Source organism: Euprymna scolopes, chromosome 3 (genome assembly GCF_053919585.1).
Source record: "Euprymna scolopes isolate OS-2025 chromosome 3, ASM5391958v1, whole genome shotgun sequence".
Lineage (NCBI taxonomy): Eukaryota > Metazoa > Mollusca > Cephalopoda > Sepiida > Sepiolidae > Euprymna > Euprymna scolopes.
Genome location: NC_136484.1, coordinates 107,417,285 through 107,433,542, shown reverse-complemented (window position 1 = coordinate 107,433,542; position 16,258 = coordinate 107,417,285). Strand labels below are relative to the sequence as shown.

The 16,258-nt window shown below is 31.6% G+C and overlaps 2 protein-coding genes across 4 annotated transcripts in view; one reads left to right on the top strand and one right to left on the bottom strand.

Annotated features, from left to right (window-relative positions):
* LOC145258031 (rho guanine nucleotide exchange factor 17-like) overlaps window positions 1–14,442 on the top strand; it is a 577,357-nt gene extending 562,915 nt beyond the window's left edge. For all 3 annotated transcript variants that reach the window (XM_080115765.1, XM_080115768.1, XM_080115758.1), the window contains exons 20-23: window positions 2,153–2,301; window positions 3,158–3,332; window positions 4,495–4,668; window positions 7,804–14,442. In XM_080115765.1, coding sequence (XP_079971891.1) covers window positions 2,153–2,301; window positions 3,158–3,332; window positions 4,495–4,668; window positions 7,804–8,282 — 977 coding nt within the window. In that variant the 3' untranslated portion in view covers window positions 8,283–14,442. The remainder of the gene's footprint in view (window positions 1–2,152; window positions 2,302–3,157; window positions 3,333–4,494; window positions 4,669–7,803) is intronic.
* The window catches only part of LOC145258048 (uncharacterized), a 201,533-nt gene that overhangs the window by 151,722 nt on the left and 33,553 nt on the right, over window positions 1–16,258 (bottom strand). The window lies entirely within an intron of this gene.

Here is a 16,258-nt window from a genome sequence, read left to right as displayed (position 1 = left end):
ATTTGGATGCTTCATAGTTAAATGTTTTAACATGTTGGTTGTGGTCATGTTAGATGGTTTTATTCCTCGCGATATTTTAATTTGACAGACTTTGCGAACGGCTTTCAACTCATCATCTTCATCAACTTCAAAAAGACTTTTTTTGGACTTTGGGCCATATTAGAAAATTCAGTTTATCTGTAAACAAATAATTTACTATTAAATTTTGTTTTAAAGCTAGTCAGTTATTTGGATAATTAATTAAAAATAATCTGCTAAAAAAGACAAAAAGAAAAAAAATATAAAGGAATGGGGCGGTAAATTGTACCAACCGGTAGTTAACAAAAAAAAAAAAACTTATAGAATTTAATTTTTTAAACCAATGTATAAAAGTTTACATAATGAAATGCAAATATGCATTTTCGGGTTTGTATTACTGTACACATAGATTCGAAAAAGTTGTCAAAAAACAAATATATAACAAACAAATATTATCAAAGGCAAGATAAGTTACTTTTCTACCAAACTGGATACATTTGTTTTGTTTTTATTCAATGTAACATGTTTATTCAGCTCGAAAAACATGCAGTATTTACCGATGTATTGGAAAATTCAAAATGGCGCCCGACACTCTCTTTAACAGTTCGTAAGTGGTAAGTTCGGGAAAAGGTGTTATAAATAATAAACTAGACAAAATACTATTAAAAAAACACCGAATATATGTCAAAATATGTCACGGTAACATATTGAGCGAATTTCTAGCAGTATTTTGTATAGTTTATTATTTATAACATCTTTTCCTGAACTTACCGTGTTAAAGAGAGTGTCGGGCGCCATTTTGAATTTTCCAATACATCAGTAAACACTGTATGCTTTTCGAGCTGAATAAACATGTTACATTGAATAAAAACCCGAAAAATATATCCCGTTAGGTAGAAAAATAACTTATCTTGCCTTTGATTACATTTATTTGTTATATATTTGTTTTTTGACAACTTTTTTGAATCTATGTGTACAGTAATACAAACCAGCATTTTCTTTTGAATTTTTTTTGGTTGACTGTGTTCAATTCACACATGGTTGATGCGGTTCAATATTGCTAAATTATAAGTCCTTAGTAAAATTCTATTTATAAATACTTTTTTTAATTAATCGTAAATATCATTTCGACATAAAAATTAATTGATCACAAAACCTTTTAAAAATATATATATTAATTTCTTTTTCGTTCGGCAAAAAACTGCGCAAAACACTTTTAATTTTCAATTTGAAATTCTAGAAAAAAGATTATATTATTCTGCTTTTAATATAATCAAATTCAGGGTTTTATCTTTCTGGAGAAAAAAAAATAATGGATTTTATTTCAATGAAATTAAAAAAAAAAAACTTGACTGAATTGAATTAATTACCCTTAAATTAACGAAGGGGTTATTTAATAACTTTAGGTTTGGAAGAGATAGGTATGGGGTCGATTTTTTTGAAACTTCAAAAGAAACCGACTGCTGTCAAAACTTTGCGAAATAATATAACGGGATCAATTTCATTTTAGAGATATTTCTTTCAAAAGCCTTCTTTTAAAAAAAAAAAAAGAAAGTATATTGTTCTATTAAACATTTTACTGTTTAAATAATTTGACTTTGCTCGTTTTATTTTAAGAAAATATAAGTTGAAAAAGCATTTTCATTCGCTATTAGGAGATTTTTCAGTAAAAAAAAAACAATCGCCAAAAAGATAAGCGTTTTTTTTTTTGTTTTTACTCGCAATGTAGAGCCCTGCATACTTCTTTTTAAGTTAACTCTTTTGTAGTTTTGATTACAATAGATCTGAATGAATGAACCTTGTAAGGGAGGGGCACTAAGCATTGCCCTGTTAATAATGAATTTCTTTGGTTTCTTTTTATTTCTCTCTTGCGGTTAGAAATATCAGGAATTTTTTTTCTTTTTTTCAACATCAGACTAAAAGAATCATAATGAAGGAATCGGAAAATTAAGGTATTTTTTAACGATGCGATTCCGATACCTCCAAAAATACACGATTCTTACGATTAACGATTCCGATTAATCGTCCCACCACTAATATATATATATATATATATATATATATATATATATATATATATACACACCACACTATTTTGTATTAAAAAATAAATATGTGTCGTGTTTGTTTTCAGATGGTCAATGGGACACAGAACACCCCTACACAAGGACCCTAGGATCTGCCACGTACCCCATCAGCAAAATGCATGCTGTAGCCGGGAAGTTGTGGTGCGGCTCTCAAAATAATATTTGCATTGTAAACCCACTCACTCTCAAAATTGAAGTAAGTACTATTGTTTCATTTTCAAATTTTGTTGTTTCAAACTGTATCCGGTTAAAAAAAAAAAGAAAACAGATTCTGTTTGATTTTTCAACATTGCAAATGTGTTTGTGTATCGAACTGTCTGCCAAACTACAGCCCATATCACATAACTGCAGAGTTGTATTGCTACGCTTATTTCACAAGTACTTCCACATGATGTGCTCTGCTGAATTTTCTGCACTTTTACCACTCTCCCCAACACAAATACTCCCCAACATAAATACTCCCCAACATAAATACTCCCAACTAGCAGAAAAATCCCACCCTTTCATCGTAGAAGTTTTCCTACTCTGATCATTTATTTTCTCAGACTGTTATTCCTTGAAATTCTATTCCTCCTCTATTTCCCCGACCATACAAACATACTGAAAGTAAACCTTGGGGTTTTCTTCAGCAGCCTTATAACTCTTGCTTCCCTATAATGTTTCTGACAAAGGGGAAAGAATTGCTGTTTTTTTGGTTGGAATCTATGTATCAAACATTTATTGTTGACTTTTTTTGGCCTTGAAGTAATATTTTCCATTAGATGGTTTCATGCCTTCTTTGGAGTGATTATCAAAAAAAAAATATATATAACATTTCTTTTGGTCCCCCGACACAGAAGGGATTATTGAGCCCCCGACAAAGGAGGGATTGTTGGTCCTCTGACAAAAGAGGGATTCGACCTAGTAATTTACTCCCGTTGGTCTGTTTGTTTGTTCGCACTTATCTCAATAATCACACCTTGGATATTTTTGAAATTTTGCACAAACATTAGTCATGGTAAAAGTAAATTTTTCCATAAAATATTGCATTTATGAATGTTTTTCCTTTTCAGCATCAATTTGTTGTGAATCCTGATACCTCTCGTTGTGTCCAATGTATCGTGTCATCCGGTCAAGGGGTGTGGGTTGCACCCCAGCAAAGTTCAAAGGTCAATCTCTACCATGCCACAACATATGAATTCCTCCACGAAATCAACATCACTCCAGCCGTTACACAGAAATTGCAAGGTAATTTTTGAGATTCTACATCTTTTAAGATTCTGCCTAATTATTTTGATTCTTTAGATTGCTGTTCTTATCTTGAGTGTTATTTTACCATGTTTCGATCGATGTAACCTTCGACCTTCTTCCGGTGTATTTTGTTGAACTCAGAAATCTTTCGGTTGAACTCAGGAATTTACACAGAATTTCAAACGGAACCCTACCCTGTATTTAGTCCACAGGGGATAGTATGCTATATATATATATAGGTTTCAGCTAGACAAGTGTTTTTCATGTACCGTAATAACCCATGTAAATCATTAATCCTTTTTTTTTTTTTTTCGACAGTTCAAAGTGTTTTTACTTGAACACAATTTTCACTCGTTACTAATACTATATAAGCACTGAAAATTATTATATAAATACATTTGCTTCTTCTTATTATTATGTATGATGCATTCCATAAATAATATATACAACTATAATTATGAGCCAACTTAGTTAAATATGACAGGTTTGGTGGAAGAGCGACGTAAGCACAACTTGATACTTTTCACAAAAAAAAAGGTTAAATGTTTGGAGCATAATGATACTTCATTGAGTCTTTAAATGGGGTTTAATAATCGTGTAATGGAAGAAATTTATTAACTACTTATGTACAAAGACAATCTTACACTATCATTTGAACATAAAGTACAAATTTAACCAGATATAGTTATAAACCATACAGAGATCAGTGCAGTGAATAATACTTGAAGGGCCTTACAAAATTAAATTTTTTTATTTAGATCTTCGTCTTTAATGAACAATGATGTTAGTGGAAAAATCAAAACACATAGAACGTACTTAGGTAGAGAATTTAAAGAAAATCTATGGTCTTAAGTATCCACATTTCAACAGACCTATATCAAATATTCAAACACTTATTTTCACAAAAATACTTTGAATTCAGCAATGAATTTTTTTTTGTGATTAGACTCTCCTTGATATTTTATGTGTTTTGCGACAAAAATCTCAAAATTTCAACTTTTAGTGTTTACGTCGTTCTTCCACCGAACGCGTAATATAAGAAGCAGTCTTATTTAGAACACTTAAATAATATTCAGAGTTCTAGTTTTGATCATACAGACACAAAATCTCAATTATAGTACAAATCCTGATGTTGATTTTTTTTTTTTTTTTTGTATAGCTGCTGATGATATTATTCGACAACATAAGACAGCTTGTCTGCGAGTAACTGCACTTTTAATCTGCAAAGATCTCCTCTGGGTTGGAACCAGTGCCGGGGTTATTCTTACAATTCCTGTGCCCAAAATCACCTCCACAACAACACGCAGCACGATTAATTGCCCAACAGTCACAGGTATATTAACTGTTTGATAATTTTTGATTTTAACAAGTATTTATTTCATTTATTTATTTGTATTTTTATTAAGGTGTCACCACTTATCAAGGCCCAAAATCCAGTCGAGGATAAAGGTTAACTGAGTGTCAGGTTGATGATGAGACAACACTGTGATGATTGATGATGGTGATCAGACAGAATTTCATTATTTAAAAGAGCGGTTCAACAAGAATTTGTTTAAATTGTACTTAGGAATGACCATGTTGTAATCAGTTGGGAAGCTGCCCCACAATATTGTGTTCCGTAGATATTTTTGTAGATTGAATTTTGTTACTAAGGTGTCAAACTTATCAAGGTACAAAGGCCACTCGAGGATAATAGTCAAACAAGTGTCAAGTGCATGTTGATTGATAACGATGGTGGTGATTTGACAGAATTTGATTATTTAAGAACACAAATCAACAAGTATTTGTTTAAATTAGTTTCAACTACCATGTTTTAGTCAGTTGAGAAGCAGCCCTACAGTATTGTGTTCCACAGACTGGCATTTTTGTTTTCTTTTTACAAGGAAGTCACCACTTATCAATGCCGAAAAAACACTCAAGGATAAGGGTTAATGAATGTAAGGTGGTAGTGAAGTAATCATTAATGGTATAAGTTGGGTACAATTTGATTATTTAAGAGGATGGTTCAACAAGAACTTGTTTATATTAGCCTTGAAGACAGCCATACTGTAGTCGGCTGGGAAGCAGGCCAATAGAACAGTGTTCCACAGGAAAGTGGTTCTAGGAAAGAAGCTGTGTTCATAGAATCTGCGTTTAGGTTAGGCACAGATAGAGAGTGAGGAAAATTGTTCATAGTGGTTGAAACTAGTCGAGTATTTTTTTTTTTGTGAAAGTTTGGCAGGGGGGGGCATAGATTGGAGCTCAGATGAGCACTTGCCATGAAAATAACAATAGAACAGAGACAAGCTTACAACTTCCTTCTGTGAGAAAGAGGTTGCAGGGAAGAAAAAGTGCATCACTTACTAGGTTTCGAAGCTATTTTTGAACTCTATCAAGGTAGGATAGGAGTCCTGAGCAGCTCCTTAATGTAGCAACAGTACTCAATTATAAGCTGTACTTGGCTCTTATATAGATAGAGGATTGCATCGGCAGTGAGATATTTACTGGAACGGTGAAATGATCCAACCATTTTTCCAGCAATCTTGGCAACAGATTTGATGTATGTGTTACATTTCAGATCAGGAGTGAAGGTCAGTCCTAGGAGCTTGTCAAGATATGGTGTTTCTCCAAGACAAGAGCCATTCATTTTTAATTGGGGCCTGATGGGGGTCAGTTATGATAAAAAGAGAGAAGCTTGGTTTTCAATGCATTAAAATTAACCAGCCATCTTTTTCCCCATTGCATCATGTGCTCAAGATCAGAAGAGAGAGAATCAGAAAGATCTCAGTAAAGTTTCGTTTAATTTTAGGTAGATGAACTGCTTTCTAGAAAGTATAAGTGAATATTTTTTGTCAATTATTTAAAAAAAAAAAATTCTGTTAGAATGTAGATTTTTGTAGTTAATTCATTTTGAGTATTGTTTTAAACTTTTTTCGTGTGGACCCTTTTATTGATAGTATACACATGGAACTATAGTCCCCTTTGAAATAATCTCCTCTGGCTGTAATGCACTTGTTGTGCCATTCCAACAACTTCTGGAAGGCTACATGGAAGTCCTCTTATGTGAGCATGTCAATGACTTTCATCACAGCCTTTTTCATCTCCTTAATTGTTTCATAATGACAGCCTCTAAGGTTTTCCTTAAGCTTAGGGAATAACCAAAAGTCACAGGGAGCAAGGTTTGGACTATAGAAAAGGTGAGGAACTGTCTTGATGCCTATTTTGGTCAAATAGTCTGTGACAAAGATGGAGTTGTGGACTGGTGCATTTGCGCAAATCTTCCGCATCTTCAGCTCCTCTCAAATAATTGTGTGTACAGTTCCCACACTAACATCAAACTGTGCACTTATTGTCTCTATAGACACACAACGGTCCTTATCCATGAAATTCTTTATTTGGCCAATCAACTTTAGTGTTCCGACTTCCTTACTCCTCTAACACCTCTCATCATCCCTCACAAACTCTATGCCTTCCTTGAATCTCTTATGCCACTAAAAGAACTGATACTCGATTCATGCAACATGGTTTAAAAGCAGTTTGAAGCATTCCATACGTTTTTGTGGCATTTTTTTCCAAGTTTAAACAGAATATTATTGCATATCATTCTTCTAAAGTGTCCTTGCATCCAGATTGCATTTTTGAAATTCACCAGCTGTGACAATCAGGCTTTAGTAGAGTGTATTCCAATTCCTGCTGTAGCTGTTCATTTGAACCTGAAATGATAAAAGTTGGTCAGTCATCTCATAAGATGTATTGCAATAAGATACTGAATTTTCAAAAGTCTACGACAATTTTCAATGCTTGTTGTACAAAAATGTCTGGAAACTTAATGAAGGCAGCTCATATTTCCTCAGTATCAGCCAGGTTGCTTTGTTGAAAAGTGTCTAATGTTGCAAGATCTGATTTTCTTTAATAGAGTTTCAATAATGATGCAAACGATTGTGCGAGCGACAGGTGGGAAGTTGTCGTATAGCCAGTTAAAAGACATGAACGGAAGGAGAAGAATTAAGAATATCAAGATAATATTTATATCATCTGTATAAAATTTTTTATCACATTATCTTCAGACACACTAGTTCTTAATGAAAGCAACATTGAGCCAAGTCAGTACCAGATGGGTGATTATTTGGGAATACTAGGTGCTGTATGTAGGAGGATGTCGACACCTCCCTGCAAAAACCTAACATCATCTCCCCTGACCGGAATATACATGCGACTGGGGACCGTTTGTGAATTTAATATTCCCTTGACACTTCCTTCTTTGGAGGAAGCTGGTTCAACCTGCCTAGGGTGAATGATATATGTTCAGGCCACTAAACTGCGGTTTTACACAATCGACAACTTAGATTCTTGACAACAAGACAGGTGTATAATAGTTTATACATGCCCTGTCCAGTAAGTAAAAAAAAAAGATAACATTTAGAAGCACCTTATTTTTCTCATCAGTTAACTTAAATCAATGTTTTTTGTTTTATGTGTGTATTTTCAGGTTTGGTCTATGGCCATACGGGGCATGTGCGCTTCCTGACGAGTGTTGAGTTACCCAACAACACCGCGCAGAAAAACGATTTAAATAACAGCAGTGGAACTGGTACCGCTGCAGCTGCGGGAGGAAGTCCTGGCACTACCAACACCACAACAGGTCAGAGCAGCAGTGCTCATAGTAGTAATGGCAGCACTAACAATGGCAATGCCAGCCAACAGCAACAGCAATCCCTGGTTGGCAATGAAGGTAGCAATAATGTCGGAACTCTTTTTCAAGAAAGGAGTGGTACACCTCCACCAGAGGGTAACTTGTCCCTACAAGAAATTCAACGTCGATCTTCAATGGCAATGACTGCTACCATGGCAACCCGGATGCTAGTGATAAGTGGTGGAGATGGTTACGAGGATTTTCGTAACAACGCCGCAAATGAGGCGGCCGGACGTGATGACAGCACCAATCACCTTCTCTTGTGGCAAGTTTGACTGTGATGTAGGATAGGGCCATAAGGATCTTGAGGGGTTGTTAGAAAAAGAAGCTCCTCCCCTCTTCTGCTTTCCAGAGGAAAATAGCTTACCTCCCCCCAAGAGGAACTAAAAAGAAAAAAAAAATCACCCAGAGATTTGAATTTATTTTTTTATTTTTTTTTTTTAATTTCTCTTTGGGGGTATTTTTTATTTTCTACCACTGGTTAGTGGGCGACAAACACCTTATACCTAATTCCCCTTTTTGGGTGATACCCCTGGTGGGCACCTACCCTCACTTTTCTGTTTGATAGAAAAGGAGAATATGAACCAAAAACAGAACAAAAGGATAAATATCTTAATATCCCTGCCTTGAAAATGACTCTTTTTATATTATGTGTATGACAATGAAATATATATGACAAATGTATATTAATTCACTTTGGATGAATAGAAAAACCAAAAAAGTGTAATATGGTGCTTAGTTTAAAGATGACGATCTGGTTGTGAACTCTGACGATTATTATTAATTTAAAAAAAATGTAAAAAAAGAAAAAAATGAAAAATGACTTTTAAAAAAAATCCTAAAAATAACATAGGTAATATTTATTGTATTTTTGTACATAATGTTATAGATATTTTATCAAAATCTGGTTGTTCCAATCATCTATATTTTTTTGTTCAGCTGAGCAGATATATTTGGAACATAATTCTCATTTTGAGTATTATTGTTAATTTTATTTTTTTATAAAATAGGCTTTTTTATATTCCTTACATTGATGAATCCTGTTTTTTTTTTTTTTAACTTGTTAGTTTTAAATCTTCCATAATATAATGTTAATCACACACACACAAAAAAAAACAAAAATGCCCCCACCCCCAAATCAAAAGAAAACCATTTCTTCCCCTACCTTTTATTTGTTATTGTTTCATTTCTCATACAAATTGTTACTGCCCTTACGTTATTTTGGATTTCAATTTTATATATTTTCAAAAATAGATCTTTTACCACAAAAATCATTCTATAAACTCCTTTTGTAGAAGACATTTCCACAAAACTTACTGTTGTGATAGATATATATATATATATATCCACGATATATATTATTAATAAATACATAGCATATATACATATATACCATGTGTATGTTATGTGGGGGGAAAACTATGAAAATGAAAGTTTAACACTTAAGGTAAGACTTGGTGATTAAATATAAAATATACTCATTTTCTAAATTTTATATCGTTTTTATATGAATAATGTTAACAATAACTTACTGTGGTATGTGTACAAGCCAAAATACAATTATATTGAGTTGGAAATATAATTATTATTATTATCTGAAAGGTGTCCTTAATAATTTGCCAGTATTTCTTTTTAAATGAGATATTTTTTACATGCACAATTCACCATCCATTTTAGGGTGATCTGCGAAATGCTGTTATATTGAGTCAATTATTGTGTTTCTTTTTTGGGGGCAAATGGACATACAGCTAAAAATAATAATGCCAAATTCACCAAATTTATATAAAAAAAAAATATTCCGTCGATGGTGCTTGGCAAGGTTGGAAAAAGTTTGTTTGAAAATAAAATAAGAAAAAGAATGTAGAAATTGTTAACATATCAATGTTATGTACTATCCATTTTTTTTTTTTTCATTTTTTTTTTTTTGTTCCAAAATTTTCCCCATCAAATTTATCAATTATCCATCCAATAACTTAAAAAGGGATAAAGAAAAACAAACAAAAAAAATTAAAACAAAAATTTAAAAAATAAAATAAAACATTACCACTTAATTATTTTATTCCACTTTTCATGGATGTGGGTTTAAAAAAACCAAAAGCAAACAAAAAAAAAACTTCCTTGTGTGCCTTACGATAACAGTTATGACAAAGAATAATGTCCTCTTCAATGTAGCAAATTAGTCCACGTTTTTTGATGTGTGCCAAATTTTGCTGGAAAAAAAAAAACAACAAAAAAATTCTAAAAACTAAAAATAACCCCAAAAACATCCAAAACAACTAAAATAAAACAACAAAAAAGCAATCAATTACTTGTAAACAAAAAAAAAAAAAAAAAAAAATTAATTAATGGATTTAAAAAGTCCTACGATATGTTAGTATTTATTTGATAAATCTGGGGAGAGATAAAACCAGAATTATGAAGGAGATTGTTGAGGTGGAAGTCGAATGTGTTTTGTTTTTTTTTAAATAAAAGTAATTAAAAACTTATACACAACCACAACAATAACAATAATAATAATAATAATAATAAAACTTCTGATAATATTATCAATGGTGATAATATTATTAATGGTGATAATATTATTTATTAGACACGTATAACAATGTAGAGTTGTGGTCTGTTTTAATGGCTACAACTTTACGGCAGTAACTGTTACATACTTCTCAAATGTAAACTATTTGATAATGGCTGGTGTGTTCAGTTTCCAGTCTTTTAGTTTTATTTTTTCCAGTGATTTCCTCTTCATAATCAAATGCCAGGATGAATACAGAAAAAAAAATTCTGATCAAACATTAAAACAAGGAGATGGTTTCCATCACACTTTGACGGCTTCAGCTGACAGTACGTTCAACCTGGGCCGCGCGTAAGACAGTGGCAGGTTTTGGTACCTACATTACTTCTTACATGGTGGACCAATTTGGGAAAAAAAAAATTTTTTTAAGTGAATGAATGAGCCCGTGGTGAATGGATGCCTGCCCACATCTGTAAAATTACTTAAAGAAAAAAATTAATCAAAAAAAGTTTTAAAAAAAAAGGAAAAAAAAAAGGAAAAAAAAAAGACTATAATTATAAATGTGTCTGTGAAATGAAAGGGCTCACAGTTTGGTTGTGATTATTTCAGGCATTATTTTACCGACAAATGCCAGTGTACAAGGTTTGTGTAATAGTTTCATACCCTAATACTTGGTCTCCTGAACCTATTACCTCCCCTTCTCCCATCTGATGGACTCAGGTGTGCATGTTTTCTGTTCAGCATTGTGTCTTGAACTTATCTGTATTTTAACAAGAAACCACCATAGGTTCAACGCAAGAGGCCGGATGATGTCTTAAATGAGGTATATATATATATATATATATATATATATATATATATATATATATGTCATTGCATCTCATGATGGCCATTATATGCTTTCCTGCAATTCCGATTGAGATAAAAACCACTAATTGATTTTGATGTTTGATTATATAGACTAAAATAATAACAAAAATAATTTGCGGTTTCCATTTCATTTAGAAATTGCAAGAAACCACGAAACTACTATTGTGAGATAGCAAAAATATATAATTATATATACCCACACTCACACACACACACATATATATATATAACACTAAAAAATGTTGAGTACTCTAAAACTATGAGAAATATATTTATATATATATGTGTGTGTGTGTGTGTGTTTATATATATATATATATATATATATATATATACTCTAAGAATTGTGTTTTTACATGATTCACAAGTTTCTTATAACTTTAAAGGAAGAAATTATATATATATATATATATATATATATATATATATATATATATAATCTTTGATTATTTTGGGGGATCGGAATGAAGTTTTTTTTTAAAAAGTTTTACTGGAAATTCCCCCATTTCTGGATTCCCTTGGCAACCATTCCACCATATCCTGCCACAAAATTATATATTCATTATGGCTTATGAAAAAAATATAAGAATTGTAGTAACCTATCCAGTCTATCTTTTATTTTATCCACAAACATTATTTTGATCAAAGAAATTCCCTCTTAATATTCCGAATTATTTTTTCAAAACATTAAATATTGTAAAATCAAAAAAAAAATCAAAACACACACAAAAATAATTACAATTAAAATAAAAAAGTTCCATTGTTGCATTAATCTAACAAACAATTGATTTTAAATCATTAAATCCAATTTTGTGAAGGCCTTGTTGTTGTGTCCAATAATCCGGCAATTGTAAAACCTTCCGTATCTGTGTGCATCAATCGATACTGATGTACAACTACAAATAGATATACATACATATATATATATACACATGTATGTATATATATATACATACATACACATGTGCACCTCATCATATTGTGAAAGCAATTTTGGGGTCAATCTAACATCCATACTACAGAGATGTTTGTTTTTTTTCCCCTTCTAAAAAGAAGGAAAAAAAAAATAATAATATTCAAAGATTCCTATTTCATCATGGAAGTGACACTCGCTGGTTGGAAATTCATGTAAAGTAAAATTAAATTCATTGAACGCTATAACTTTGTCTCTCCTATGATAAAGACATTAATATAATGGGCTTATGAAACAAAAGTGTTTGAAATAACTCTTGTGGACTGCCTATAAATTAAAAAAAAATATATATATATATATATTTATGGAGAAGGCTTGATAAGAGTCCTATTTTATCCCTGTATCTATGGGTTTGTTTGTTTTATTTACTGTTTTGCTTACATGCAACAAGGCGACTGACCAACACTGCCTGACGATGACAATGTTTTGAACACACATACTCAATGATTTTTTTTGCATAAAACTATTTAAAACAGTTTTCCATTTTTGAACACTAAACCTGAAATATAATTTTGATGATAACAATTATAACAAAAATGGTGGTTATTATATTTATGTAAAAAAAAAAAATCTTATTTCTTTAAAATAAGATGATACTTATGATTAGAGGCAAATTTTCATTTTTTTAAATAGTATATATATATATCTGTCAGTTCTCTTAATTTAAAACTATTTTTTATATTGAAGAAAATATATTTATTTACTTTTTATATTTAAGAAAAATATCTGATAATTATTTTAATTATTTTTAAAAAATGATTTTTTTATTTTTTTTTATTTTTCATATCTTAAAAAAATTATTAATAATTAAACATTTTTTTTCATTTCACTGTTTTATTTTTTGCCGTATTTAAAAAAAAAAAAATGCCTCTTAATTGTCAAACCAGGGTCCAGTCTAAATGACTCTTCATAAAATTATGAAATATTTTCTGCCCTGGTTTCTGTTACTGTCTCATGTACACTAATACTATCTCCACCCCTACACATAATAATATATCTATCTATACATACCAAATCATATTCTCAAACTTTTACCTAGCACTTAATTATTAAGTGAAAAAAATATCTTCACAAATTAAAAAAAATAGTTTTAAATAAATAAAAACAAATGAATGACAATACATTTAAATACATTAAAAGATTTCAGTAATCTAATTGGAATATTTTTATATACTTAAAAATAAATAAATATATAAGTGTATCATGTGATAGCCCACCATATTATAGATTTATCCAAGGTTTTCCTTGGTATAAATAGATACAAATTTTAATGAATAACGACCCTGAGATCATCTCAAAGTGCTCCTTGTTCAGATTTAAAAAAAATAACAAAAAAAAGACTACAATATTTTATATATGTGGAGTCATGTCAACCCTATCACAAAATAACAATAAAGTTACGTTCCCTACTCTTTCCCTATCAAACAAAAATATATTGATTTTTATACGTATGATACATATGTATGCATATATTCTTTAATTTTTGGTAGAGTAACAAACGTTTTCTATTTGTTTAATCAGACATTTTAAAAAATTGTTTTCAGTGTGTTCCACCATAACATATATTTTTTTTACATAACAATCTGAATACCTAAATGTCCCATTTCTGCCATGATGAGTCAAGCAGTTTGAACATCGAATCTAATTTGATGATGATAATAGCAATACTGTTGACAACCAAGGGGGGTAAAAATGAAAAAAGACACAATCCCCAATTATATCATGGCTTTGACGATTGTAAACCTGACCGAGAATTATTTCTGGTGTTTATTCCAGATTTACTTTAAAAAAAAAAAATAAAAAAAAAGCTACCAACTTTTTGCCATCTACTTTTTTTATTTTTTGGTAAGCAAAGAAAGAACAAATAATAAAGATAGGAAAAAAAGAAAGTAAAAAAAATTAAAACACAAATCGGACACCAAACTGGACACAAATTGTTAATATGTCTCGGATTCATTATTTTCTGTTACTGCTCAGATATCTTTTACAAAAAGATTCATTATTTGGATTTTCAACATCAGTTGTTTGTTATTTATTTTTATTTATTTATTTATGCTCATTAAATATTTGAAATGTTCAATTCTAGTCTGTTTTATTTTGTGTGTTATTGTACTTTGAAAGAAAGCAAAAATGTTGCTTGTTAGTTTGCAAAGTTTAAGCTCACACATTGCTCTAGAATAGTAGTATTGTTGCATGTCTTTTTGGTAGAAGTATTGTTGCATATTACATATTCCCTGTTCTCTCTGAAGTATATGATCTGCTGTGATTAGATCTGCTGTCTATTCACCGGAATGTAACAGTTGCTTTTGTTGCCTACAGATTATTTCATGGTTCTTACCCAACCACAATGCTTAAATACTGCCCTGTGCTGCGGCTGAACATACCAAATTTGCGACGGTATACATTCGCATTAGAATGTTTGCATAATCACACTGGTGTTTGCTCAGATGTACCAACAATCTCCTGCATTCTGTTCTGCAGTCCTGAACGTGCTGCCTCAGAATTGTGAATGAAAATGTATCACTGTCACATTTTTGGAGTTCTGTATTGTCTATCGTGATGTTCCGAAGTTTTATGTATTCCCTAATTAGCTTAGTTGCTTCTAAAGCTGTCGCATGACCATGGCTTAATAAAGGAAAAAAGAAAAGATTCTATGCCAGGAGCACTGTTGCATATTTCCATGTTAGAAATAGTGTTACATATTTATATGCTAGAAGTTGTATGCCAGAAGTATTATTATAGATATCAGTGTTAAAAGTGCCATTGCATACATCAATGTTAGAAATATCATTGCATACAGCAACATCAGAAGTGTGGCTGCATATTTCTGTGCCAAAAGTATGACTGAATTTCTCTATGCCAGAAGTATTGTTGCATTCCTTGATATTAGAAATAATGCTGCATAGTTAAGTGGTAGAAGTATTGTTGCATACCTGGAAACCAGAAATATTAGCATATATTTATATGCTAGAAGTTGTATGTCTATGACCGAAGTACTGTTGCAGAGCTCACTGTCAGAAGTATTGTCGCGTACTTGGATACTGAATATTGTTGCATATCTCTATGCCAGAAGTATTGTAGCATACTTTCGCTGAATTTATCTACTTCTGTGTGGTTGAAACTCTTGAAGCTGAACTCTGAAGAAAGCAAAACGATCGTTATCTGACATGGAAATTATTGGCGTTGAAAGGGAGACCTTTTCCATTGCTGCTAATTTTTATATATCAATGCTAAGACAACTAGTCGTAACAACTTTTATTTTAATCATTTTAATGAGAAAATGGAGACATTGTAACACTGTTGTGGTAATAAGCAACTTCTACCACTGCGTAAGGATTATTGTTGAGCTCCAACTGGCCAACATTGTTGTATTGTGGACAGAAACAGCTGTTTGTTTCTCTTACATGCAAGTAGTTGTCTCAGTAGATAGGGAAGTCTATTTGTAAAAGTGGTTGTAGTGAAAAAGGAGAGAAATGATGTGAGAATATGATGGATGTGCAATGTGAAAATTAAAGATAGGCTTAGATCTGATGACCTCAGCAGAAGATTAAATATTGTCAGTAAAAGGAGATGTGCGCAGAACAGGAGACTTTGATGGTATGGTCACGTTGAAAAAATGGATGAGAGTTCTTGGGTTAGTAGAACAGTTGAAGTAGCATGGTCAGTTGGGTTCGGGTTAGAACAAAGAAAACATGGAAATGATAAGGATGGATTTGAGAAGAAAAGGAATAAAGGCTTGATCAGAGATAGATTAGTTTTGGAAGTCAGTTTCTAAAAGCCATCAAAAACATGTAAAAATGTAAAATGGGCGTAAAAATAAAAAAGATGCTGATGACGGGAACTTCCCAAAGGGAGTGTAACCTTGGCATTGGTTGGGAAGTGTTTCAGTGACCCCC